Here is a 27,909-nt window from a genome sequence, read left to right as displayed (position 1 = left end):
TGTTACAATTATTCCCGTACTAATTAAAGTGAGAATACATTGTCAGGATTTTGATTATTACACAAAACCGGGCATGTATAAAAAAGGGCTTGAGGACCCGGGGTGGACTTCCCCTGCGGCGTCAGGAAATTGAAGTGTATGCCGGTGAGTGTGTTTCTTCGCATCTGTCTAATTTAGTTCAAATATATTGTAATGCCCTTCGGCGTGACAAATGATGCGCACAGTCGCTGGTATAGCGGGTCGGTCTTTTAATAACAAAACTTAGCGGTTATCACAAACAAAAGGAGGAGAAGGTTTCTTCAGCCGCGGTCTGTACTTTTTGAAGATGTACGACTGAGAGCCTACACAGACAAACAAACGGGAGGTGTTGTTTGGCCACAACTCACGCGCAGACATTCTCCTCAGGCGCTCTCCCAACCCCCGTGGTCGGGTCCTCCCTTCGTCACGCGACCCCAACAAGCCCAGCCCCCAAACATGCACAACGCAAGCGTTGAACCTTACGCTATGTTGCTATTATTCGTGTACTCAATGAAGTGGGAATACGTTGTCAGAATTTTAATAAAGAGATACAAATGTGAGATTGGGACATCAGAAAGGCGCTTATAAATACCATGTATTATCATTATTATTATTATCCTTACGGTGTGGAACGGGCTTTAGGACCCGGGGGACTTCCCCTGCGGCATCAGGAAGTTGAAGCGTATGCCGGTGAGTGTGTTCGTGTTAGCATCGATGTCATTTAGCGCAGTATAATCTACGAGTCACACGTCACTGAGATCGTTTGCGGTCAAAGATATCATCCCTGAGTGTAAAATGACGTATGCGGCCTTTTCAGTCCATCCACGATTTGATCATATCGTTAATATGTGATCTTAATCGACTGTCGTTAGCCAGACGGCTAGCCTTTGGCTCCTGAGACACAATGAATGGACACCCGTGACGTTGAGGTCAAACAGTCAAATATTAAGTCAGTTAATTTGTCAGATGTACTCGAAGTAAATTACGAATTAACGTGTATATTAAAATAGCGTTGTGAAAATGTAGAAATTGGCTGGAAAAATCAAATGCACCAGGATCTCTTTTACAAACTAGAAACTTGAGTTAGATGCTAACCCGGCGCTCGTAACATAATCATAATAATAATACATTTCATTTCTAAGCGCCTTTCAAAACTCACTTTACAGTCACAGGGCAAGTTTTTTTCTGTGGGTGAGCAGCGGCAGCCACACGCGTCAGCGTTCACTCAACCTGGAAGCTAGCTAGCTAGCTAATAGCTAGTTAATAGCTAGCAACCTAGACAGACAGCGAATAAATAGCTCGCTAGAAAACCAGCCAATTAGTCAGATAGCTAATAGACAGCAAATAGATAGCTAGCCAGCTAGTTAGTTAGATAGCCAATAGACAGCAAATAGATAGCCAGCTACATAGTTAGAGAGCTAATAGACAGCAAATAGCTAGCCAGCTAGTTCGTTGGATAGCTAATAGACAGCAAACGGATAGCTAGGTAGTTAATAGACAGCAAATAGCTAGCTAGCTAGTTAGTTAGATAGCTAATAGACAGCAAATTGAGAGCTAGATAGCTAATAGACCGCAAATAGCTAGCTAGATAGCCAGCTAGATAGCCCGCTAGATACCTAAAGCCAGTTTTGATGAGTGAGCAAGCTGAAATTTGGAAGGCGGATGACATAACCCTGTCAGGTGTTTTCCAGCTGGCCGTTTGCCTCCTCCTCCCGGCTAGCATGTCTCAGGGGGTGGCATGGGGTCGACGCTACCTGCGCGCCTTTGTCAGTGGCTTTTTTGTGGCCGTGCCCGTCACCGTGACCGTCCTGGACCGCTTGGCGTACGTGGCCAGGGTGGAAGGCGTGTCCATGCAGGTGAGTCCCACCACAAAAAAAAAACAAACGCTTGCACATGCGTTGTTGTTGTTGTTGTTGTTATTGTTGTTGTTGTTGTTCAAGCCCTTCCTGAACCCGGAAGGAGCGTCCCAGTGCGACGTGGTTCTCCTCAACCGCTGGAGTGTCAGGAAGTACCACGTCCAGAGAGGAGACATTGTGTCCATCATGTAAGTCCACTACAAATTTGACGCTGGCGTCTTCACCGACAATGTGGAACTAGCTAGCTAGCTATTGGCTAGCTAGCTAGCTAGCTTTCTATCTAATCCGGGTTGAGTGAACGCTGGCATGTGGCTGCCGCTGCTCACCCACAGAAAAACGGATCCTGTGACTGTATTTGCTCTCTATTAGCTATCTAACTAACTAGCTAGCTATTTGCTGTCTATTAGCTATCTAATGATCTAGCTGACTCGCTAGCTATTTTCTGTCTATTAGCTCTCTAACTAACTAGTTGGCTATCTAGCTAGCTATCTATTTGCTGTCTATTAGCTGTCTAACTATCTCGCTGGCTAGCTAGCTATTTGCAGTCTATTAGCTATCTAACTAACTAGCTGGCTATCTAGCTAGCTATCTATTTGCTGTCTATGAGCTATCTAACTAACTAGCTAGCTAGCTAGCTAGCGATCTGTTTTCTGTCTCTTAGCTATCTGAATAATTGGCTGGTTATCTAGGTAGCTATCTATTGGCTATCTGTCTAGCGAGCTGTCTAGGTGGCTAGCTATTAACTAGCTATTAGCTCGCTAGCTTCCGGGTTGAGTGAACGCTGGCGCATGTGTCTGCCGCTGCTCACCCACAGAAAAACGGATCCTGTGACTGTAAAGCGACCTTGAGAGTTTTGAAAGGCGCTTTGAAATGAAATGGATGATGCTTATTCTGATTATTCTGATTGTGATTGTTTTTGTCTGTCGATGAGTGGATTGTGCGGCTTTCTTTCCTTCCTTCCTTCCTTCCTTCCTTCCTTCCTTCCTTCCTTCCTTCCTTCCTTCCTTCCTTCCTTCCTTCCTTCCTTCCTTCCTTCCTGTGTGTGTGTGTGGTGGCAGGTCTCCCCGAAATCCCGAGCAGAAGATCATCAAGCGCGTCATCGGTCTGGAAGGAGACTTCATCAGGTGGTCGCCCACCGTGGAAAGCGCACTATTTTTTGCATTCTTGCATGCTCATGGGATTGGATTGGATTGGCTTAGCCTTTATTAGTTTTGCAGGAGAGAAATTCACAGTTCAGAGCGGCAAAGCGATGCTAGGAAGAAGTAGAAAAACAATATGGAGTTGATCAGCGAAATGAAAGATGAACCAATGTCAGTCACACTCGACTCGTCCATACTTGCGTTGGCGCTGCGCTCATCGGTTGAGCGGATGATTGACAGCCTTTGATGGAATACTTAGCTGGCTATCAATAATTAGCTATCTAGCTGGCTATTCCTATCTATTAGCTAGCTATTAGCTTTTCTAGCTGGCTATCGAGCTCGCTATCTAGCTCACGATTCCCACTTTGAACCCTGAATTGTGACTTTGAAGTGAAAATTGGGACCACGGGGTTGTATTCCGGGTCCTGGCCTTCCTTGCGTGGAGTTTTTCGGTGTTGACGAGGTTTCTTTTTGCGCAGGACTCTGCATTACAAGAAGCGCCACGTGCGCATTCCCGACGGTCACTTGTGGATTGAGGGCGACCACCACGGGCACAGTCTGGACAGCAACACCTTTGGCCCGGTCAGTGCAAGCGCCGCAGGAACCCTCCGTTGCGGATTATCTGATTGATATCTTTTTTGGAAAACACGGATATTATCGTTACTCCTGAAAAACAAATCGATCAGGAGATTTAAAGGTTAGCGCAAAAGTGCAAAAATGGCCACAGGTTGAAGTCTTGAAAATCTATTCGCTGGCTATCTTGTTATCTAGCTGGCGATCTAGCTATTTACCTAGCTAATGTATCTATTAGCGATATAGCTAGATATTAGCTATCTATTCGCTAGGTATTAGCGATTGATTGGCTAGGTATCGGCAGCACCTAAAAGCTAGCAAGCACTCATTTGACGACAATGAGGTTAAAGTGTTAGCGAAAGAACATAGAGGCTTTGAAAGGGGAGTGAGTAAAAGAAGCCATTTTCATCAAACAACTAAATCCTTCATTAAAGCGGTCTGGTGGGGTGAGGTTCAATTTGGATCGTTCATACAACAGCCTGCTTAGGCAACGTAGGATTAGAAATACCGATGAGGTGATAGCGGTCGAAATGGGGCAGTCAGGCCAGTCGTTAGAACGACAGGAACTATCAGTGGAGGAGCTGCAGGGAGTAGTCCTCTACTCCCCCCAACCTGAGAGAAGGGACCAATCATAGCAGAGTCTGGCACCGCCGTGTCTGGACAGTAGGGATATATATATAGGGCCTAAACTACCAGTAAGACTTTAGTTTGCTGAGAAAGTTTCTTGGATAAGAAGCGAAACGTCCGACACCTTCAAAGAAGGACAGATGACGGCTGAAGAAACCTTTTCATCGATAGGTATTGGCTATCTATTCGAGGTATTGGCTATCTATTAGCTAGCTATTCGCTAGCTAATAGCTGTCTATTTGCTAGCTAATAGCTATCTATTTGCTAGCTAATAGCCATCTATTTGCTAGGTATTAGCTATCTATTCACTAGATATTAGCTATCTATTCGCTAGCTAGCTTGCTCTCTATTTGAGTTACTTCCAGGTTTAGTGAACGCTGGCGCGTCTGGCTGCTGCCGCTCACACACAGAAAAACTGATCCTGTGACTGTAAAGTGAGAGTTTTGAAAGGTGCTTAAAAATGAAATGTATTGTGAATCTTGCGCTTCTTCTTGCTGACCCCCCAACGTTTGGTGTGTGTTTTTGTGTTCCGGGAAGGTGTCTCTGGCGCTGGTCCACGGTCGCGCGTCTCACATCATTTGGCCTCCGGGCCGCTGGCAGCGCATCCGTGCGCGTCTCCCGCCAAACCGAGAGCCGCTCGTCAGCCGCGACCATGACGAGTGAACGCGTCACGGCGCCTCCTGCTGGCGGGAGGCTCCGTGTTCACATTTGACAATCGAGTCGGCACCATTTGCTCCCAACCGGAGCGCGACGGACTCCACTCGCGGGCTACTTTGACACAGAAACTCTTGTTGCGTCGCCACCGTGACTTGATCAATAAAGTTGACAACTCGTGATATGATATTGGTTCTCAATTCATTTATTGGAGGCTTTCTTTTTCTTTTCAAGGACAACCGACAGCATTTTTTTTTTCTTTCCTAACTGACATCAGAAAAACGTTTGATAGCATCTAAAATACGCAGGCTGATATTTTGAGTCAAATACAGCAAAACACCAAGAAAAATGACTTCAAGTGTTCCAAAAGTGCCACAAATGAGCTCGGAACTGGGCAGATTCAGAAAGTCCCGCCCCCTTGTTCGTGACATCACGTCAGGAAACTCCTTGCTTCACAAACTGCCTTGCTCCAGAATCAAAACAATGGCTTCAGAGAGTTCAGATTCGGAGAAGAGGCTTTCTTGTTACTCATCCACTTATGAATAGGATTCCAATAGTTCCGAAGAGGAAAGCATACATGTTTGCCATCGATTCAAGAAGTCCTTCCGTATCAATTCGAGCCGTCTGGACTCCAATGTAGACGGAATATATGTGTGTGAATGAGAGGGATCCAAGTGCAAGAGTGATGCTACAGGGGGAAGAGATAAAGAAGGTGGAGGATTTGAAGTACTTGGGGTCAACTGTCCAGAGCAATGGAGAGTGTGGAAAAGAGGTGAAGAAGCGTGTCCAGGCAGGCTGGAGCGGCTGGAGAAAATGTCAGGTGTGATGTGTGATAGGAGGGTTTCAGCTAGGATGAAAGGAAAAGTGTATAAAACCGTGGTGAGAGCAGCCATGATGTTTGGACTGGAGACAGTGCCACTGAAGAAAGAAAAGAAAGGAAGCAGAGCTGAAGATGTTGAGCTTTTCTTTGGGAGTGACCAGGATCAGGAAGGAGTACATAGAGGGACAACTCATATTAGAGGCTTTGGAGAGAAAGTCAGAGAGGCCAGACTCAGATGGTTTGGACATGTCCAGAGGAGAGAGACCCACTATATGGGGAGAAGGATGCTGAGTCTTGAACTGCCAGGCAGGAGACCGAAAGGACCGAGAGAGGAAGACCAAAGAGGAGCTTTATGGATGTGGTCCAAGAGGACATGAAGATATAGATCGATGGAGGACATTGATTTGCTGTGGCGACCCCTGAAGGGAAAAGCCCAAAGGAAAAGAATATATATATATATATATATATATATATATATATATATATATATATATATATATATATATATATATATATATATATAATAAACAGTAAAGTCTCGTTATATCGATATTCAAGGGAGTCCGAAAAAATATCGATATATCCGACCTTGTTTGCATGTAATTTTCTCCGTGCGTGCATAGAAATAGTATCGATATAACCGGGACTATCGATATATCCCATATCGATATAACCAGACTTTTGTATATATATATATATATATATGGGGGGGGGGAGTTTGTCCAGTGGGGGAGGGGGAATTGTCAGCGCTCCCGCATTGGAAACAACAAGTGGAAAATTGCGGTCACCATTAAGCGGAAGCAGATGTGGACGGACGGACGGACGGACGGAATTGTGTGCCAACGCGACACGGCGTCATGGCGAGAAACGCTCGGCGCTGTCTCCACACCTGCTGCACACTTCAGGAACCTTTTGGAAGACCACTTTGGTCCCCGTTCCAAAAGGGTCAAGGAACTTCCAAATTTGGCAAGACGGCCTTTGACCTTCCAACAAGACGATGCTTCTGAAGGCAAGAAAAAGAGAATCCGAGTTCATGGTCACAAAACGGAAACTTGGCAGGTGACAAAATCAAGGGGGAGCCCCTCGGCCCCATTTTGGGCTCTTTCGCGTCATCTTCTATTTCAATCTCCTTTGTGCAACTGCTCCTATAATCATCATCATCATCATGAATTTAAAGCGTCTTATGTCTTGCATGAAGACGGTCAAGCCTTTGTTTCCTGATTTGAAAAGGTCAAATATGGCTTCCATGTTTTCAACATGTCAGGAAGCAAAATGCTTTCTCCTTGATGCCAAATCCAGGAAATCCTGATGGGGACTTTGCAGAGGACCTCAAGATGAGTCGCCGAGTTCCTCAAAGTCACAAGTGTCAAGTATCCCATCGGGTGTGTGGCAAGCGCTTATGCTAATGCTAACACCCCGGTCCGTTTCAAGGGAATGATGGCTCAATGCTAGCGATGCTAATGTCCTGTCGAAATTGCCCCCTTGAAGATAAAAAAAACAAACAACGAAAATCAAGACCACCAGCGAGGGGCATGAAGGTACGGGCGCTGTTCTTCTCATTTCTTTTAGATTACACAAAGAAAGATTTAACATTCTCACATGTACACGAAGGTTACTTCCGGGTACAGTGAACGATGGCGCCAATAGCCGCCGCCGCCGCTCACTCGCACAAAAAAATCCCGTGACTGTAAAGTGTCCTTGAGAGTTTTGAAAGGCGATTAGAAATCAAATGTATGATGATGATGATTATTATTATTGATACGATGATGATTCTGATGATTATTATTTGTGTGATTTTCAACACGCCTGAGCTTTCCACGCGTCGAAGTTGCCATTCATCCTCCGTCCGCGAGGAGGCACCAAATCTCTGTCAGTTTGCCGTTTCAAAGTTAGAAATGGAGCCAGCGAAAACGAACCGTTTTCACGTTATTTATTTTTACAACGCATCACACAAAATACGGCCTTGTTTGATATTTGTGTTTTTGCTTCCCCCAAGCTCGTTTTGCCCTGACCCGGAATACGAACTCCATTCCAGCGGACGAGCGATCCGGTGCCATGCGGATCGCGCGTTCTGGGCTTCCGGATTTTCCTGGCTTTGTACCAGTCCCGAGTGGATCCGCCGTGCCGCTTTCGCTCGCGTCTTCTCGTCCGATTTTCAAGGCGAATCTTTGCACTTTGGGACACGCGGGGACCATCCGAGCCGCTCATGGGACAGCCGGGCCACTGAGTGCGGGATGAGCGTCTTGAAGGCGGCGTGCAGGCCGGGGGGGCCCCGGGGCCGCGTGACGCCTGCGCTCCACTGAGGCCGGCCAGCGAACCGGGAGCCCGTTCGACAGACACTCTTCCGCGGGGTCGCCGTCTGGGCCCGATGGAGTGCACGTGAAGCGGGACGCGTCGGAATTGGAAAGCGGGGTAAGTGGCCCCGAGGCCCCGGTCCCGAGCGAGCGAGCGAGCGAGCGAGCGAACGAACGTCGGCATGCCCGGCGTTCGCTGGCTCGCTCGGCGGGTTAGCTCAGCGGGCTAACCGTCGCCGTCTTTGTCTGTAGACGCCGGGGAGCTAGCTACCCTTCTTCCATTGTCGGACACGTCCCCATCTGACCCGAGTCGCGCATTTGACACTTTTTTTTTTAGTTTCGACCACTTTTTTGGTAGACTTTGTACGGATTCTTCCTTTTTCATGTTGAATAAACGGGCAACTGCGCTTACGGGACGTGACGGCAACTCGGGTTGTTTAACCCGAAACCAGCACCTCGTCTTGTTGTCGAGCTTCTTAATGCTACTAATACTACTAGTAATAGTCCATTTCATTTCTAAGCGCCTCGCTAGTCTCTCGGGTGGCGAGCTCGCACATATTCGGTCGCCGGTGAGCGAGTTTGCGTCCGACGTTTGTGTTGATTTCACGGCGACATTCTGACTTGGTTCCGTGGCCGCAATGGCAAGTTTACAACAGCTTCTCGCATCTCAACTAACGACTTCAGATGACGTTCCACGAAGCGTTCGTCCGCACGTTCAGATCCGAACGTTACGTTGACGCCGCGTTTGAACCCCCTCCAAGTGATGTTGATTGAAAGTGGTGGTGGGCTCCTGACACTTGCAAGCTGAACCTGTCCGATAATGGATCCCGCCTGGAGCGTAGCAGCGGGCCACCGCGGGCCTCGATGCAATGCTTCCGCGTATCCGACCTCGTTCCGGCGGACGCGATATTCGATATTTGCCGTCACGTTCGCCCTCGTTGGGTGTCTTTTAAGACAACAGAGTTCACCTGGCGGATCCGTCAACGTTTCTCCGAGTGCCCGTTTGCGCTTTCGACAGGCCGGCCGACGGCTTCTATCGGCTAGCATGCTAACTGTTAGCCGCTGAGCTTGCTAGCTAGTCGGGTGTCGGCGCTCTCGCCAGTGAGCTGTCTTCGGGCATTTCTTTCCATTTACTTGACATTTTTATTTCAAACCGAAGTAGAAATGTTAACAATTGAAATCGTCCGGTGATTAAACTGTCGCAAAAGCTCCACCAAATGTTTTGGTAACTTTGCTATTGTGAGGCTAGCTAGCTAACTAGCTCCGTGTCCCAAAATGCGCGACTTCGCTTCTTCCAACTTTTCTGGCGAGTCAAATTGAAATATTTTCTTCATTTAGGCACTTCTGATTGAATGTTTGTGAACGAACGTGTCCGTTCTGGCGAAACTGGACCTACGTTTCCAATGACAAGCAGCAGTCGTGAGAATATTTGTCTCACATTGGAGACGTTCCAATTTCACAGCAGCAAACTTGTGAAAGGAAAAGAAAAGGATCAAGCATGAGTAGAAAAACAAAATCGAAAGACAAAAAAAAGATGGGGCTAAACACTCAAAGTCAACTTCATTTCTCCAAATAAACAAACTGGAAGAAGAACTGTTGTAACACATGCGTATATTTGCTGTTCAAATGTAAGTACAGTGAGACCTCAACTTACAAACACCTCAACGTACAAACTTTTTGTCTTACAAACGTCAAATTTATGAAAATTAAACCTTACAATAAGCACTATTTTCATAATACACACCCACCACGGCTGGCGGAGTGATCTTCGGCAGAAGCACACGACCGAACAGCACCAGAGGTTAAGTTACCAACAGTCCTTATGGAAGGTGACTCTCCTTCCATAAGCCATCAACGACCACCAAAAAGGTAAATAAAACTTTATTTTACAGCACAGTTTATTTCTTTAATTACAGTCCTCGTGTAAGGCGCCTCTCTTTCCAAACAGCAATTCCCTTTGACCTTCGACCTCCAACGCCATTCCATCTAGGCATAAATGACCATCACAAATGTAAATAAAGTGACTTTATGATACAATGCAGTGTATTTCTTTCATTACAATACAATAGCACATTTGTTATACAGAGAATAAGGTATGTTGTGTGTAGTTTTAAGGCTTATTTAGTTGAAAAGTATATTTTATGGAAACCCGGGAATGGATTATTCCCATTTTAATGGTTTCCTATGGGATTTTTTTTTTAGATACACACTTTTCGCCTTACACACTCTGTCTGGGAACCAATTAAGTTCGTAAGTTGAGGTCTCACTGTATTAGAAATGTGAGAACGCAGCAGCCCGAAGAAATGTTCGGAATAAACTCATACAATCTAATGCGTTTCATATTGACATATCGGCGAACTAGTTTGCGGCTACGCTAAGCTACTCCTTCACCAAAAATTACAAGCATGACGATTTGCTTCACATTTTTTGGCTGACATGATTGACACATCAATTCGTGGATCGTTCCACTCCGGGGATGGCCAGTCAAGCCTTGCTTTATCCGATATGTCCCTACTTTTTGACACAAATTAAAAAAAAGAGTGATACCTCAGCTCACAAACTTCATTGGTTCCCAGATAGTGTGTATAAGGCCAAAAGATCTGCAAAACATTTATTTCCCATAAGAAACCATTAAAATGAAAATAATCCATTCCCAGGTCCCCATAAAACATACATTTCTCTAAATAAGCATTAAAACTACACCAAAAAGACCTTATTTTATGTCCAATAAATGTGCTCTTGTATTGTCATGAAAGAAATAAAGTGTACTGTATTATCAAGTGGTTTTATTGACCTTTTGTGGTGGTCGTTGATGTCGTTGCCTCTTGATGATATCCGAGTGACGTTGCCGTGCTTTCTGGGCGATCATACCCTCACTCACACTGTCTCCTGCTAGCCGCTTGTAGTTCATCCAAATCAGCAGAGGTTTTTCAACCTCTTCTATTGCCTGACGCCGTTGCTGAGACAACACAGAAACACCGTTAGCCACACGTAGCAATGGTCGACTTAGCATACTAGTCCTGGGACGCTAAGTCAGACAAACGCAGGCCTCGTCTGTGTTTTTTTTCTTCAATTGATTTTTTTTGAACAGTTAGAAAAGGGAGAACATGGTCACATTGAGCATCATCTGGTCAAGACATCAAAACAGATCACATGACCATCTCAATAAGACGTTTTACATTTCTTGCAATTCTGCTAATGCAATGTCCTGTTCGCTATGCCGTATAAGAAAGAAAAGTAAAACAAATAATGAAAAAACAACAATCAGAAACAAATAAAAATAATGAGTAATAGTAATTATAATAGCAATCATGAACAATTTTGATCTTGAGTGGATTGGGGTTCATAGGTTAACTTAAGTATCTTTGTAAGCACTTAGGTTGCTGTAAAAAATTTTCCCAGGTATCCCACAGTCTCTCAAATTTCTCTCGCTCGCCTCGGACAATGAAAGTAATCTTTTGCATTTCCTAAATTTCACCCACCACCTTAATCCAGTCTTTGACTGTCGGGGGTTCTTTTGTTAGCCATCTCCTCGTGATTGCTTTCTTGCTTGCTAATAGCACGATGTTGTATATGTATTTGTGGGTAGAATGAAGAATGAAATCAGATTCCAGAGCCAGATACAGGGCTTCGAAGGTTGGAGGAACCACTTTTCCCGCAATCCTACCCACTGTCATTCTTGTTTCTCTCCAGTATTTGGAGATGACCGGGCATTCTCAAAAAACATGATAATGTGAAGCTTTGTTGTTGCCACAGGATCTCCGGCAAACTGTACTTAATCCTTGCGCATGCCCTTGAGCCGGAACTCTAAAAATCTGATGATATTCTTCCACCCAAATTCTTTCCAAGAGTGAGCAGATGTACAATTCCATCGTCGTGCTCTTGTTCTTTCCCATGCTTCCTGTTGGATTGTAATGCGTCCCTCCGCCGACCACTCGTGCTTTATAAATGTTGTTTCTCCTCCTTCCAATTCCTGCAACTCTTTGTATATTTTTGATATAATTCCTCTGCCGGGTTTTGACATGTATACGTTAATAGGAATATCTTAATTAAACCGAAAGCACTTTGTTGGACCCATCCTTTCTGTAAGTTTCTCTCTAAGTAGTGTCTTAGTTGAAGAGATCTATAGAAGTCGTGATTACTCAGTCCATAGTCGTTTTATCAGGTCTTGGAATTGTCGGTCTCTGTAAATCTTTATCCCTTTTCCAACCCATTTTTGAAAGCCTGCATCCGTTCCGTATGGTATAAAATCAGTCAAATCCGATCCATTTTAAAAGTAAATATGGGCTATTGTCTTGATCTCGTTTTAATAGTCCATGCCACACCTTGATTGAAGTTTTGATCCAAGGGTTGACGCTTTTAAGATAATTGCTTCGTCCGGGGTCTCCAATAATTGCTTGCAATGGAATATCACTTGATTATTTCCATCTGGCCCTATATGATGGCTTACACCAAAATATTTATCTGGGTTGCCTTATAATAATGCATCATCTTTGGGAGGGAGGAGCCTCCCTTGCTTTTCTTTCATCAGTTGTAGAGTCTTGTATCGAATTCTTGGTCTCTTGCCCTTCCAAATGAATCGTGATATTACTTTGTCCAACTCTTGGAATATATCCTTGGGCATGTCAATTGCTAAAGTCTGAAACAGATAAAGTAATCTGGGCAACGCGTTCATTTTGATTGCTTCCACTCTTTGCAATATTCCAAGGAATGGAAGCAGATTCCATCTGAACAAGTCTGCTTTAATTTGGGCGAGGAGGGGGTAGCAATTTTCAAGCACAATTTTTATCTAAGTCTTTTGGAATATTCACGCCCAAATATCTGATACTGTCAGAGTCCCATTTCAGGTTGACTTCATCTCTTCTCATCTTGCTCAAAGAAAAATTAAATGACAATATTTGACTTTTATGGATGTTTATTTTGTATCCCGAGAAATCTCCGTATGCCCTGATGGTCGAGAACAGTTCCTGGAGAGAGGTAGATGGTTTTCCCAAATATATTAAACATCGTCCGCGAATAGGGCTACTTTGTGGGTGTCTTGTCCAACGGTTATAGCCTCGATCTCTTCTTTTTGTCTTATCCATTGACTTAGAGGTTCTATAAAAATGGCAAATAATAGTGGGGAAATGGGGCAGCCCTGTCCACATCCCCTTTCTAACCTGAAAAAATCAGTTGATGCTCCATTTATTCTAACTCTTGCGATTGGCCTATCATATCAAGCCCGTATAGTTCATTGAATTTAAATCTCCGTAGTACATTAAGTATGCCCAGTTGACAGAGTCGAAAGCTTTTTCTGCATCTAATCCCAGCAAAACGGCTTCTAAATCGCGTGCCTTTATGTGTAGAGTTCTCCGAATATTATCCATTGTCTGTCTTTGTCTACTAAAAGCAGGCTGGTGTAAATGTAGGATTTCTGGAAGTATCGATTCGAGACGCCTTGCTAGAATCGACGTCATCGTCGGTGTTTTTTGATGATCTTCTTCTGCTCGACCGTCATTTTCTTTGGCGGGGTCTTTTTCGCTCCCATAATTGCAAAAGTACTCCACTCGATAACAAAGCACGTCGGCACTCAAAGAAAGGGGGTAACGAAAAGTAGTCCGCCAGCCACCGCGGCGCCGTGTGGGTCGCTTCGTCCGCCGAAAACGAGTTTGTCAGCCCAGACTATATGCTAGAGAATGTAATGTTTGCGAGCTAAAGTGTTGGTAAGCCGAGGCATCGCTCTACGATATTGTTTGCGGCAGTTGAAGCTGAGCAAGGTCTCTGGATGGGCATTTTTCAAAATAAAAGTGTAACGCGAGCTGTGTTTTGTGCGGCGCAGGAAGCCATGCGGGCAGCGCGGCGGTGGCGCCGGGCCCAGCCCTGAGCGGGCGCCCCGCGGCCGGCTGGGAGGAGCGCGGCCCTCCCGCGGCCCCCCACCCGCGGCGCTCCGGGACGCCCCTTCTAAGATGTCCCTCGGCGGCGTGGACTCCAACGCGGTGGACGCCTACGACAGCGGTGATGAGTGGGACATCGGCGTGGGAAATCTGATCATCGACCTGGACGCCGACCTGGAGAAGGACAAACTGGAAATGTCCGGCGGCACCCCCGCGGCCGGCGGGCCCCCCGGCGCCGCGGCCGCCCTGCCCGACAACATGAAATTTGTCAGCCCCGCCGGCCAGGCGAAAGACGGCAAATCCAAATCCAAGCGCGCCAAGAACGGCGCCAAGGCGGCCGCGCCGCCGCCCGACGTGGTCAAGAAGGAGCTTCTGGCTCGGGACGCCGCGGCGCCTCATCATCTCGCTTCGGGTCTGACCAAGGCGGGCGACAAGTCCGGCAAGGTCTCGCGGATCTCGCCGTCCGTCAAAAAGGACAAAGACGGCGCGTTGGCAAAGACTAAAAAGGACAAAACGGAGGCGGACAAGGAGACGGCGCTCCCCGGGGCCCCCCCGCAGAACTCTGAAGGCCCCGCCGCCGAGCTCCCGGGTCACGCGGTCCTGGACTCTGTCGGGCCGGGCCAGTCGGTTTCCATGACGCCCGAGGAAGAAGAAGAGGAGGATGAGGAGTTGGACGGCGCCGATTGTCGCAACCTGAAGAAGATGCTGTGCGGGGACAAGGTAACATCGGGACGGGGGGGGGGGGTTTCAAACGTGTTGGTCTCCACCCAAATTTGTGATTTTTTTTTTTTCATGCCTCGGTTTACAAACGAAAATGCGTTCTGGACCAAACTCAGCGCACCTGAATGCACCACTCGACTCCTTCCGCTTCCTTCTACGTCACTTCCGGGTGTCGCGGCGCATTGTGACCGACGCATTATATTATCGTGTAGCGTTCCTACAAAAAAACAGACGGAACGGATTAACAATTTTTCCATTGATTATAATGGGAGATGTTGTTTTGGTTTTTGAACAAATCAATGTTCAAACAGGTTCCTGGTACATTTTATGGTTGAAAAACCGTGGTTGGACTGTACTCTGACCGTTGCGAAAGGCAAAAGGCGGCTACCGCTAACGCTAGCTCAACAATCCGAGAGCGGCAAGATGACAACTAACCTGGAAATGGGACGCGTGAGGCCCCGCCTCCTCTGCTCTCGTGTTTTGGCTTTTTCCCTCGACGCCGACCGACTTGAGCGTTTGCTCGACGGAGCCTCGTGTCCAAAACGCCCCTTTTGTGTTCCAGATGGAGTCGCCCGGCTCCACGCCGAGCGCGCCGGCCAATAGCGCCATTTCCTCGCCCTGCGAGCAGATCATGGTGCGCACGCGCTCGCTGGCGGTCAACACGGCGGACGCGGCGCAGGCCACCGAGCCCGAGTGCCTGGGACCCTGCGAGCCCGGAACCAGCGTCAACCTGGAGGGCATCGTGTGGCAGGAGACCGAAGACGGTGGGTGGAAAAAGGGAAAAAAAAGGCCCGTCGCGATAGGTCGTTTGCGCTTTCCGGACCCCCTCTGCCCCCCCGTTTTTCATTCACCTTTGTTTACATGTGGTTTTCACGCAAAGGTGGTGCAAAGCATTTGCAGCTTCCATCCAAGTTCACGTTTGTGTGCCTTTTTTCATGCAAAGCGGGCACCATATGCATCTGCATCTGCACCTTCCTCCATTTCTTTCTCGTTATTCGACCCCGCAAAGCATTTGACCTCGCTCAGTATTTGATGGATGGGCGTTTGTTTTTCTCCGAATTGGACAGTCATACACCGGCCGGTGTCCGTCTTTTGAACGCTTGCTAATGCTTTGCGCTAAATGGGCAGGGATGCTGGTGGTGAACGTGACGTGGAGGAACAAGACTTACGTGGGAACCCTGTTGGACTGCACCCGGCACGACTGGGCCCCCCCCAGGTAGGTTTCGCGTCCGCGGACGTAGCCCCCCGTCGTCCTGACCCCCCGCCCATGTCTTTTCAGGTTCTGCGACTCCCCCACCAGCGACGTGGAGATGCGGGGGGGGCGGGGCCGGGGCAAGCGGATGCGGCCGGCCGGCGCCGCGCCCGCCAACGACAACGGCGCGTCGTCTGACAACAAGGGCGGCGGCAAGACCCGCGGCGCCAACGGCAAAGGGCGGCGCGGCGGCCAGGCGGGGGCGGGCGGCGACGACGCCGCGGCCAGCCCCTCCTCCTCCGCCAAGAGGAAGAGCAAGCCCGCCTCCGACATGGAGCCCACCTCCAGCTCCGAGGACACCAAAGCGTCCAAGCGCGTGCGGGGCGACTGCGCGGGGGGCGGGGCCAAGCCGGAAGCCCCGCCCCCGCCGGAGCGGGCCTGCCCCTCGCCCGTCCTCATCGACTGCCCCCACCCCGACTGCAACAAGAGGTACAAGCACGTCAACGGGCTCAAGTACCACCAGGCGCGCGCCCACCGCCGGCGCCGCGCCGACGGCGAGTACGGCGACGGGGCCGGCCCCCCGCCCGACGCCGCCGCCCCCTCGCCGTCGCCCGGGAAGCAGCCGCCCAAAAAGAAGGCGGGCGAGCCCGACGACGCCGAGTGCCTGACGGACGAGGCGAGCAACGACGGCGCGGACGCCCGGAAGGTGACCCCCAAGGTGACCCCCAAGGGCGTCAAGCCCGCCCGCCCCGGGCCGCCCGCCTCCCCCTCAAAGACCGGGCAGCCCAAAGCCGGGCCGGACCCCGCCTCCAGCCCCCCGGCCAAAGAGAAGAAGAAGAAAGACAGGAAGAGGCGGGAGGGCGAGGAGGGCGAGGGCGAGGCGGGCGACGTCCTGCTCAACGGCTCCTCGGAAGCGCAGCAGAACCGACTGGCCAGCATCAAGGCGGCGGCCGACAAGGTCTACAGCTTCTCGGACAACGCCCCCAGCCCCTCCCTGGGCGGCGGCCAGGGACAAAACGGCGCAGACGGCGCCTCGGTTCAGACGGGAAGCCCCGCCTACTCGGACATCTCGGACGAGGGCGAGGACGGCGAAGGCGTCAAAGTGAAAACGGAGCCCAAGAAGGCGGCGTTCCCCCCGCAGGCGCCGCCCGCCAAGGAGCCCGCCTACTTCCCCCATTACGACGCCTACTACCCGGCCCCCTACGCGGCCGCCGCCTCCCCGCCGCCAAATAAGGACGAGGAGGAGGAGGAGGAGGAGGCGGCCCCGGAGGTCAAGGTGAAGGCGGAGCCTCCGGAGGACAGGAAGGCGGAGCCGGCCGCCCCGCAGCCGTCCGTCATCCAGCAGCGGGCCGCCGTCTACGCCCCCCCGCCCCTCTACTACAACCAGTACTACGGACAGCCCTACTCGTACTCGCCCGACCGGGCCTACCACGCCCACCTGCTGGCCTCCGGCCCCGCCTACCGGCAGCAGTGCGACGAGCGCCAGCGGCAGGCCGACAGGAAGGCCGAAGCCAAGGCGGGGCCCCCCGCCTTGACCCCGGCCCCCCCCGCCCTCGCCGACATGGCCAAAGCCAGGCCCAAGGAGGCGGCGCCGGTGGCGCCGGCGGCGGCGGGGTCCGAGCAGGCCAAGTCCGTCATCGCGGTGAAGGGGGAGGACCCCAAGGCGGTGGTGGTCGCCGCCGCCCCCCCCGAGGGCCTGAAGATGAAGCTGACAGAGGGGGGCCACCACGGCAAGGACGAGGCCGCCGTGTGGTACCGACAGGTAGGACCCGCGCTTGCTAATGTTGACGTTTGTCCACCTCGCGCTTGCTAACGTTGCCGTTGTCGACCCGCCGCTTGCTAACGTTGCCATTTGATGACCCCGCGCTCGCTAACGTTGACGTTTGTCCACTTCGCGCTTGCTAACATTGACGTTTTACCACCCGCACTTGCTAACGTTGCCGTTTGTCCACCTCGTGCTTGCTAACGTTGCCGTTGTCGACCTCGCGCTTGCTAACGTTGCCGTTTGATGACCCCGCGCTCGCTAACGTTGACATTTGTCCACCTCGCGCTTGCTAACGTTGCCGTTGTCGACCTCGCGCTTGCTAACGTTGCCGTTTGCTGACCCCGCGCTCGCTAACGTTGCTCCAAGGTCGCTCATTTCCTGTTGGTGTCACAGAAATGAAAGTCCTCCGTATTTTTCGAAAGGTCCTTGAGGGAAAATGAAAGGTTGCCCTCCTCCCAACAGGAGCCCGACGCCCGCCTCTGGCCGTACGTGTACCCCAGCAAGTACTCGGAGGCGCCCAAGGCCCAGGAGGACGAGCGCGACAGGAAGTTGAAGGAGGAGCGCCCGCGGCCCAAGGAGGCCGCCTTCCACAAGGACGACGCCAAGGAGGGGGCGGAGGAGCATCCGCATCCGCAGCAGCGGGCCAAGGAAGCGCGGCCCCCCCACGTGCAGTTTGCCGCCCCGCTGGCGCAGCACCAGGGCTACGTGCCCTACGTGCACGGACCCTACGCCTACGGGCAGGCCTACGAGCCCGGGCACCCCGGACACTACAGGGGCGTGCCCTCCGTCATGATGCAGAATTACCCCGGTAAGACCGCCCGTCGCCCGACGGCTAAAAATGATGCGGACGCTAACTGGTGCTAGCGGGCAATGACAACACCATCAAACGCAACTCTGTAATGGGAGCGAGCGAGGGAGGGAGGAATGGAGGGAGTCGAGAAGGTAGCGAGGGAGGAAGACAAAAGGGAAAGATAAATGAGGAAGAACTAAATGCATCTGCCAGAGGGGGACTCGCCGCTTGATTGTGGTCCAACAAATACGGCAAAAAAGACACGTTGGAGGCTTACTACTTCTTCTTTTCCTTTGGGCTTTCCCCGTCAAGGGCTCGTCGCCACAGCCAATCGGCGTCCTCCATCTTCAGAGGTTTGATCCGCATGTTTTGTTTTTTTTTTTTTGGGGGGGGGGGGGGGGGCAAGCTTAGACGCGGGATGCCCTTCCTGACTCGAGCCTCTGTCTTTATCCGGGCTCGGGACCGGCACAAGATGGCTTCCGTGCCCTTGCGGCTCCAGAACAAGCAACTACTGTCTAGCGATGCCGCCGCCGATGCCGATGCAGTGTTCCGTGTTGAAAGAAAGCTTCCTCGTGACTTTCAAGGCCAAACAAACGCCAGCAAAGTCAGGAAGGAAGCAAGCAAAGAAGCGAGGGAGGAAGGAAGTGAGGAAAGAAGTGAGGAAAGAAGTGAGGAAGGAAGTGAGGAAGGAAGTGAGGAAGGCAGGCCAAGTTGGCAAAGGCCGCCAAGGCAGCTTTTGGAAAGAAATGAGAGGGAGAAAGGCGGCGTCAGCTCACCCGCGCCCGCTCTCTCTCTGCAGGCTCCTACCTCTCGGCCGGCTACTCCTTTTCGCCGTACGCCGGCAAGGTGGCGGCGGCTGGCGAGGACGCGGCGGAGAAGGCGTCGTCACGTTCCAGCCCCGCGGTGAAGGCGGGCGGCGGCGAGGCCAAAGCGCTGGAGCTCCTGCAGCAACACGCCAGCCACTACAAGAGCAAGTCGCCCGGCGACAAGAACGCTCCCCCGCCCGAGGGCGAGCGGCCTCGCTCCTCGCCCGCCCAGCGCGCCCCCCTGCCGCCGCCGCCGCCGCCTTCGCACCACCACCACCATCACCACCTGGCGGCCTACCCGCTCCTCGCCGGACAGTACGACCTCGCCTACGCCTCAGGTGACAACGCCCCTCTTCCCTCCATTCCTTCACTCCTTTCTTCTTTCCTCCCTCTCTCCCTTCCTCCCTTCCTCTTTCGGCCGGAGAGTGCCGGGTGGTGACGTCTGTCCCTCCTTCCGTGCGTCCGTCAGGTCTGTCGTCGTCGGCCATGGTGGCCAGCCAGCAAGCGTCGGCGCCGTCCATGTACCCGCCCCCGCGGAGGTGAGGAGAGGTCACGTGACCGGATGGCGCAGGGACGCGGTCGCCGCCGAAAGAGGGAGGAACGCGCACGGACGCCGTGCTTGCTTGGCGCCCAACTCGGAGGGGCGGAACTCCCCCCGCCGGCCATTTCCCCCCCCCAATTCACCGTGTAAATAGTGTACAGAGGAATAATTTTTAAGAAATTGGATGCGTTTTTTTTTTGTTTCCTACTCTTTTTTTTTTTGGGTGAGCGTCTCTTGTTTTTCTACACTTGTCAATCATATTAAAAACCATGTAGCTGGACCAATCACGTGGATGCCCCGCCTCCTCAATGGCGTTTCTGTGACGTCACCAGCCGAGGGCTCAATAAAAGAAGCCGTTGCCTGCCCCCTCGAATACAATACGTATTGATTGATATTCTTAACGTGGGCAGCTATCATACAGGAAATAAAGCAGTCACAAAGATAGTAGAAAGCAGGAAATGTAGTCGTGGGAAACATCTGTCGGGTGTATTGCTATTGTTCTTGATTTCGGCAAGGGATTTATTCAAAAAGAGGAACGCTGCCAAAAGAAAAAATGGCCGTGGAATGGGTCGTGACCGTATTTTCTGCACTAGAAGGTGCACCTCATCGTGCGCTGGGCCTTATGTATGGAAAACCACACCGTATGAAAAGCCGTTCGTTGTCCGACGTCAAAGCAGACTGAGGATTTTTCAAAATAAGACCTTTGCAAACACTGCTGTTCAACTTGGCACCGTGATCGCTTTTCATGTGCGGGCGACCGTTTGATTTTGAAATCCTCTCACCCTTCCCGTGTCCTCGTCCTTCATCTTGCCTTATTTTGAAGGCCGCTTCGCTCGTCTTCCTTCCTTCAAGAATTCCGGAGGACGGCGGACGCCCAGCGGCTCGCCGGCGGTCGGAAGGACCCAAAGTCCCAGCCCAAAGTCAGGTAACCGAAACATGGCCGTACGACATCCTTTTATTTTGGCGGGACGGAATGAAAAGCCTGACATTGACACTTGCAAAAGGTGCTTGATGAAGTTTCGGTCTTGCATCTCGGATGTCAAAGTTGACTTTGGTGTCGAGTAGTTTCTACTAAAAACGCCTTACTAGACATGGTGGGGTTTTTTTTTTTCGGCTAAAACGCCTTACTATACATGGTCGTTTTTTTACTAAAAATGCCTTACTATACATAGTCGTTTTGTTTTGGTTTTTTTTGCTAAAAACGCATTACTGGACATAGTCGGGTTTTTTTTTTACTTAAAACGCTTTACTATACATGGTCGTTTTTTGGGCTAAAAATGGTTTACTATACATCGTCGTTTTTTATAAAAACGCATGACGATTAATGGTGTTTTTTTTCAGCTAAAAACGCCTCACTATACATGGTGGGGTTTTTTTTCGGGTAAACGACCATGTATAGCAAGGCGTTTTTGAACAAAAAAACCCACCATGTATAGTAATGCGTTTTAGCTGTAAAAAAATAACCATGTATCGTAAGGCATTTTTGACCCCCCAAAAATAAACGACCATGTATAGACGGCATACACACACACACACACAAAAACGTGCAGTCGTCACGGCAACGCAAAGTGCCATGTGGCGCCCGTTGATGGTGCCGAGTTGCCTCGCTGGCTGACCAATCACAAGGCTGGTGACCCGCCGACCTCTAGGATGATGACCTCTAGGATGACATCGCAGTGTAACCATTCACTTCCCACACGGGGTTTCCGCTAGCTGTCATTTAATGACCATAATGGGATTACAATGTAATCTGATTACACGGCGGTCAGAGGTAAAAAGTTGCTTACAGGCTGTCAATCAAGATTCTTTCACAATAAAAGAAACTTGTCCGCAATTGCAGAGGCTCGTTTCCCGTGGAAAAAGTACCGAGTCAAAACGGAAGCCATTCAATTTTGCACCTTGTCCGTCCGCGACGACGTGTTGCCCAGCTAGCCCGTTAGCAGGAAAAATGGAGTTTTATTTTGTCAACAACTGCAGTTTCCCGCGTCCCGAGCGCACTTCCTGCTTTAGCCGTTATCGCTAGGAGCGCTCGACGTGGGTTCAGTTGCCGAAGTGTCCGGCGGTGTCGTCGCCCGGTCGGACGCGCCCGTCGTCATTGGCGACGGCGCCCGCCGCCGTCGCGCAGCGCGTTCTGCCGGTAAGCAGTCGCGCGTCAGAATCTGCGTTGGCCACCGTGTGGCGCCGCGTGCCGCCCGCCTTCTCAAGGTAGGCCTCGCCCTCGTGCTCCACCAGGGGCGCCAGTGACGAGCACACGTCGGGGTAGGATCCATCGCCAAGGACCCAGGGCAGACCGCTGCCGCAGCACTCTGAAGAGCCAGAAACCCAGGAAGAAACCGGTCTTTAAAAAGAACCCTAGAAAACGTCACGCCAAGCGGAACTTCTTCAGAAGTTCAGACCCTTAAGAATGTCACTGTCAGCTAAGATTGAAGCTTTACTGAGGACCGGACCCTCCAATAATCCAAAGTGGAAGCCAACCCTCAGTCAGGACTGGAACTTTACTAAGCACCAAGCCCTCAAGAACAAGCAGACCCTTGTTAAGGCTCACCGTTTTATGAGGAAGCGGGTTCTAAATAAAAACCGGAGCCTCAAGAAGGAGGATTTCAATAAAGACTAAGGCCATACCAAGAACCAAGCCCAGAAAGAAGCAACTTTTCACCGAGAACTGACTATCCAACAAGGGCAAAAGCTAGATCCCCAATGAGTATCAAATCTGTACAAGAACCGGAAACTCGTTCCAGTAAAAAGTTGAGATTTTGTTTCAAATTTCTTTGAAAAATGGGTAGTTGATCGCCTCGAGAACCGGACCTCATCTTATAAGTGACCTTGGCTATAGCCCAGGACCTCAAACAGAACCCTCCGTACAAAAAATGGACCAGAACCTCGAGAATGAACAGAGCCTTAATAAGGACCAGGTTCAACCGAAGGACAGTAGCCTCATTCAGGCCGCCACCAGTTTGCGTCGAAAGCGGTATTAGGACTTTAATCTGACGTACTTGTGATCCTCTTTGGTTTATTTGCGTTCTTTGCTTCCAAGAATGAGCACAAACACATTCCAGGCGGCCGAGCCACTTAGGATGAAACGCCACGGTCTCCGTCCAGCATTGCTAATCCATCTCGCGACGGCAAAACCAAGGCCGTGTTCCAAATAGTTCCACGAGTTCCCAATGTCAATATAGCCCTGGTCCTCGTTGACGCTTTGGTCCTAAGCAAAAGTCCTGCAAGGTTCTGAAAAAGGGTCCCAGGTTGTTATTAAGTTCCAATTTGAATTTAGATCTTGGTTCTTAATTAAGTTCTGCTTCTTATTAGCAATGGTCTGATCCTTGTTGAGGGTGTGGTTCTTTTTAAGGGTTTGGTTTTTCATAAAGTTCCGCCTCTTATTGAAGCAAAACTCGTTCCAGTCAGCCAAGAGATCTTATCTTAATACAGACCCTGTCCTTTCTGAAGGTCTGGTTCTTTTTGAGAGTCTTTGTTCTATAAAGTGATGGTCCTAATTAAGAGTAGGGTCGCAAAGACATCTGGTTCTTATCCCAGGTCCGGGTCCTAGAAAGGGTTTGTTACGGTTGTGAATAAACAGCTGAATCTATTGGTGGGTCCAGGTCTCGCTATTAGTTTGGCCCTTGTTGAGGTTGGTCTTGACTCGGATAGCATTGAGACCATCGAGGGACCAGGTTTTTATTTCAATCATGGTTCTTAGTAGAGTTCCGCTTCCCATCTTAGCAAGGGGTCTAATTATTAGTCGGGACCTGATTCTTTTAAAGAGGCCGGTCCTTAGAAAAGGAGGACTTAGTCCTAGTCATTCGTCGCGTGCTGCTATTGTTAGCGTCACTGTTACGGAACGTGCTAATTCGCTAACTAGCTGGTCCGTTGGGCAATCAGGACTCACCTGAGGAGTGGAGCTCCACGGTGACCAGGTCGCTGAGGTACGGTGACACCACCATGGCCGTCAGGTGCTCCAAATGACGGTAACGTGAAGTGGACTCTGCGCCAGACTCGCGCACCCCCTACAGGAGGCAGGTGGAAATGAATGCGTGACGTGTGTTACAGTGACACCCTGCCATGTTGCGCTTTCATTTTGGAGGCCACTTCACTGTCAATTGAAGATTTGAAAATGCTCATTTCGGTGATCCTGTCTATGGAGTTTTGCATCAAATGTTAGCATGTGGCTAGCAGAAGAAATAATTATGTCATCCATGGATGATGATAATCACCTGGAGCACCAGCAACATGTGGGTAATGGGGGGTGGGACGCTCTCCGCGCTTTGCAGACTGTCCTCCAGGGGGAGCTTCAGCAGCACCAAGTCTCGGAAGGCTAACAGGACCATCTGTCGCACCGAGAGCTCCTGACCCTGCGTTCACACACCATTAGCCACACCCACACAAAATCCAAAAACACACATTAGCATGCGCACACACAGACTTGCGTGTCCGTACATTCACCCGAGTTAGCGAATGTTGATCCAAACAGGAAGTGATTAGCGGGCTGGATGATAGCATCACCTGTAGCGGGTAAAAGATGGCCTGCAGGGTGGGCAGCGTCTCGGTGAAGAATTGCCGCCACGTTTCGCTCACCGCCACCAGCCGCTCAGCATCTAAAGGGGCGGGGCTTGCGTGAAGTGACCACGCCAATGACCGACACCGCCGCTTCCGCCCTCACCGGAGGTGAAGATGCGCTCCAGAAGTTCTGTCAGGCCGCCTGTCAGAAGACGATTCTGAAGACGCAAATGCACAATAGATCAACTTCCTGTTTTTTCGCTACCGAACTTCCTGTTGCGAGGAGAATGCTAACGCACCTGCAAGTAGTCTGTGACAAAGGAGCCCATCTCACTCTTCAGCAGCCACCTGTGGGACAACCAACATGGCCGCCGCGCATTAGGTAAACACAACCAACATGGCCGCCATGAAGAAAACCAAGCACAATAGAGCTGTCTGGCTAGCTGGCTGGCTGTCTATTGGCCATCTGATGGCTAGCTGGCTAGTTAGCTGGCTATCTGTTGGCTAGCTAGCTGGCTGTCTGGCTATCTATTAGCTATCTAATGGCTATCTCGCTAGCTTTTTATTTATTTGAGTTATTCTGGGTTGAGTGAACAAAATAAATGTATTATGATGATGAACTCATTGACTGCCAGACGTGCAAAAATGTGTTCACTCCAGTGCCAGGGTTTTTGTCATTGTCACTTGAATATCAGGACCCACAGAATATTGACTTTTAGGATGACATACACATTCAATGCAGTGTCAGAAACCTTAGACTCTGCTTTTATCAGAAAAAAAGAGTTAATTCCTAAATGATCCGGGTCTGGAGTTATATGAGCATGAAATGGGGGCAGATGTACAAAATGCAACACAAAGCATATACGTATGTATATTGATTCCCATAGGGCTGTAGCAAAGCGCTAACGTGGAGAAAACGGAAATGCCGCCCCCTTGCGGAAGGGTACAGACATTGCCAGAGATCTGGCCAAGCGCTTTATCGGCACCCCAGCAAGAAAAAGCAACATTTGGGAATGGCGCTCGACGTCACGCTTTTTAGTTCCCGAATGAATTTGTGAATGGCAGTTGCTGACGTCACCTGATGTTTTCATTCAGCGTGAAAAGCTGGTTGGGTTGCAGAGCTCCGCCCCGGAAGACTTTCATCACTGCCGATTGGACACTGCGGACACAGAAGGAGGAGTCACGCCATTTTGGATGATGCCCATGAAGTGGCTGTTTTACTACGGTGGTTCCTGAGCTAGCATGCTACCATTAGCCTCCATGCACATCTGCAAGTGTGACAGGAAGTGACCTGCCAGTCCGACATTACCATTTCCTGTCAAACATCTTAGTCATGTTAACAGCAGGAAATACACACAATATAAACCCACTGCACAGACATATACATAAATAATATGAAACTTGTAATCAGGAAATACACACTTCCTGATTTGACACACACACACACACACACACACACACACACACACACACGTACACTCGTGAGGACAGACCAAAAAGTCCTCACTTGTCAAAAATGTCCTCACTTTATAGATATCCTCACAAAAAATAGCCATACAATCACACACACACACACAGGGAGAGTTTTTGAATGAAAAGTGCCCGTGTACCAATTCCAGATGGTGCTGTTGCACGTGTGTAGTGTGTTGTTGGGTCCAACGTTGATCCGGGTCAGGTCGGACAGAACCGGGGAACTCATGAAACGTGGTCTGGAGCGCCGGAGAGATCCCATCATGCCCCCTCCCCCCCTCTTGCATCACACACACACAAATGAACACACACACACACACACACACACACACATGACATCCTGTTTGGAGCACGCATGTTCAAACTTTGATTGACAGCAGATCATTCTTACCCGGACCCGCCCAAAAGCTTCCTGTCCTGTTTTGCTAGCAAAGGCGCATGATTGGCGCGAGCAACCACGGCAAGCAGCATCCCCACCACGTCTGCTGACGGCCACGGGTTGTAATGACAAAAAATAAAAACAACGAGTTAAGCCTGTGTGACACTTCCTGCTGCCGCCACTTCATCAATTAGCTTGTTTCCAATCAACCGCTATCCAGTGACCCCTCGCTACAACGACGGCACGATATCCCATAATTTACAGCTATCTTCTCAGCCCCGTCATGCACCCTCTTCTGTGTTCTTCTACGGTAACTGTAATTCGCGGATTTTTGTCTATCGCGGGTGGTCCTGGTCGCCATCTATCGCGAAAAACGAGGGACTATTGTACGGATGCTACTTCCTTTTCTCTTTTCTCGAAAACAAGAAACCTTGCCGGCGTCAAAGCTTTTGTGTGACACGTGACAAGTCATCATCCGTTTCACGAACTCCAGACGCGCGCGCTCGCGGCCGACGCGCGGATTCAACGTGGACATCCGTGCGCGAAACGTTTGAACTGACCTCGCGGTCCTGGTTCTTGACTTTTTTCTCTTCGGGGGCCATAATCAGATGAGCCCAAATCCAGGCGTCGCGTCGCGCCTCGCCGTGACGTGACGTGGCCTCCGTCGTGAGCTTCCGCGACTTTTTTTCGTGTTAAAAGTCGCAAAGGTTTGAAAAGTGTCCCGTCGCTTTCTCGCTTTCTCGCGCGGTGACTTTCTGGTACCGAAGTGTTGGCGGGACAACAAGCTTGACGTGCTGCACGCCGACACTTCCGGTGCGGACATTCTCAGTAAAAGCACGACTGACTTCACTCCAGCCATTTCGCGCCATACTTCCGCAATGTTTTGATGATTATAAGTGCGCCCCCTGGCGCTCGCGCTTCCCGATCTCCTGCAGGGAAAATCGACAGCTCAATCCCCCCCAACATTCGTCTACCTTGAACATTTTTCAAAACATTTGTGACATTCAAAACAGTTGTACATGGTGTTTTATCTTTAAAAATAGATTGTGTTTAACATGTTGACGTGTTTTTGTAACGCGGAGGAAATCGATGTCGAATCGGCAGTCTTTGAAGCCTATCGTGTGAAATAAAATACTTCCAGCGAAGAAACGCGCTCGCTCCGAATGTATTTTAGTTTGTCATCACGTTTAGTTTCGCCAAAACAACGACGGTGGTCGCCGGTTGATGACACCGCAATCGCGCCGCGTACACTCGCCACTACTGACGGGAACATCCGTCTCTTTCAGTTCCCAATTGCTCCGCAGTTGTTGTTTTTTTGTTTAAATTAATGTGCTATCAAAAATAATGTAAAATGGCATGTAAAACAAATTACGAATACTAAAAATATAACATGTATCATGATGAAAATGTATGTCAGAATCAGAAAACCATTAATCGTCCCACAATGGGGATATTTGCAATGGCTTCTTTTCTATTCCTGCGTGTGAGTGTGCGTGTCTTCTACCGCGGATTTTGACCAATCACGTGCGGCTTTAACCGAATAACGCCTTTGACACAAAGGCGTTATTTAGTCGATGCTTTCACGTGACTAATGACGCGTTTTATTCCGCGTCCGTGGAATCATCGGACTCGCGACTTTTGTTGTAACAAAATCTCCGCCGGCACCGACGGGACTCGAAGCGGATGCAGATGACATCGCGATGGTCAGCTTGTTGCTGACCATAATGAGGTCCTCAACACAGAGGATTTGATTTGTGCAGGCTTTTATTGAACACTTCCATCCAGAAAAGACTGGCTATGAGAATCATCAACATGATGACTGATCATGTGATGCCTCAGTTTCGTAAGATCTTACAAGTCAGAAAGCAACAGGTGCCAATTAAGAGCCATCAACGACCATC

At 50.0% G+C, this 27,909-nt stretch overlaps 3 protein-coding genes across 6 annotated transcripts; 2 read left to right on the top strand and 1 right to left on the bottom strand.

Annotated features, from left to right (window-relative positions):
- The first annotated feature begins 3 nt into the window (after positions 1-3).
- immp2l (inner mitochondrial membrane peptidase subunit 2) lies at positions 4-5,047 on the top strand. 2 transcript variants are annotated; one of them, XM_088996327.1, is made up of 6 exons: positions 4-144; positions 1,710-1,874; positions 1,959-2,062; positions 2,933-2,998; positions 3,493-3,595; positions 4,751-5,047. In XM_088996327.1, exons 1-6 carry the CDS (start codon positions 139-141, stop codon positions 4,874-4,876), a joined length of 570 nt encoding a protein of 189 aa, XP_088852453.1. In that variant the 5' UTR covers positions 4-138; the 3' UTR covers positions 4,877-5,047. The 2 variants fall into 2 exon arrangements, with proteins under 2 accessions (XP_088852453.1, XP_088852452.1); XM_088996326.1 differs by lacking the exon at positions 4-144 and adding an exon at positions 233-708.
- A 2,607-nt stretch (positions 5,048-7,654) lies between these two features.
- LOC148897311 (zinc finger protein 609-like) lies at positions 7,655-19,955 on the top strand. The gene is made up of 8 exons (XM_088996233.1): positions 7,655-8,099; positions 13,800-14,574; positions 15,137-15,338; positions 15,703-15,790; positions 15,854-17,528; positions 17,994-18,339; positions 19,121-19,465; positions 19,597-19,955. Exons 2-8 carry the CDS (start codon positions 13,927-13,929, stop codon positions 19,668-19,670), a joined length of 3,378 nt encoding a protein of 1,125 aa, XP_088852359.1. The 5' UTR covers positions 7,655-8,099; positions 13,800-13,926; the 3' UTR covers positions 19,671-19,955.
- A 430-nt stretch (positions 19,956-20,385) lies between these two features.
- Positions 20,386-26,846, bottom strand: prr5l (proline rich 5 like). 3 transcript variants are annotated; one of them, XM_088996234.1, is made up of 10 exons: positions 26,569-26,846; positions 26,021-26,111; positions 25,770-25,909; positions 25,238-25,318; positions 24,459-24,507; positions 24,323-24,377; positions 24,166-24,257; positions 23,877-24,014; positions 23,552-23,669; positions 20,386-21,974 (listed from the first exon to the last, which is right to left on the bottom strand). In XM_088996234.1, the coding sequence occupies exons 3-10, from the start codon at positions 25,892-25,894 to the stop codon at positions 21,709-21,711; spliced, it is 924 nt and encodes a 307-aa protein (XP_088852360.1). In that variant the 5' UTR covers positions 25,895-25,909; positions 26,021-26,111; positions 26,569-26,846; the 3' UTR covers positions 20,386-21,708. The 3 variants fall into 3 exon arrangements, with proteins under 3 accessions (XP_088852360.1, XP_088852361.1, XP_088852363.1); XM_088996235.1 differs by lacking the exon at positions 25,770-25,909 and having other exon boundaries at positions 26,569-26,845; XM_088996237.1 differs by lacking the exons at positions 25,770-25,909; positions 26,021-26,111 and having other exon boundaries at positions 26,569-26,842.
- Positions 26,847-27,909: the final 1,063 nt, after the last annotated feature.

Source organism: Hippocampus bargibanti, linkage group LG05 (assembly GCF_051943395.1).
Source record: "Hippocampus bargibanti isolate YZ-2025 linkage group LG05, ASM5194339v1, whole genome shotgun sequence".
NCBI classification, from domain to species: Eukaryota; Metazoa; Chordata; class Actinopteri; order Syngnathiformes; family Syngnathidae; genus Hippocampus; species Hippocampus bargibanti.
The sequence above is the reverse complement of the archived record's forward strand: the minus strand, read 5'-3'. Positions and strand labels throughout refer to the sequence as shown.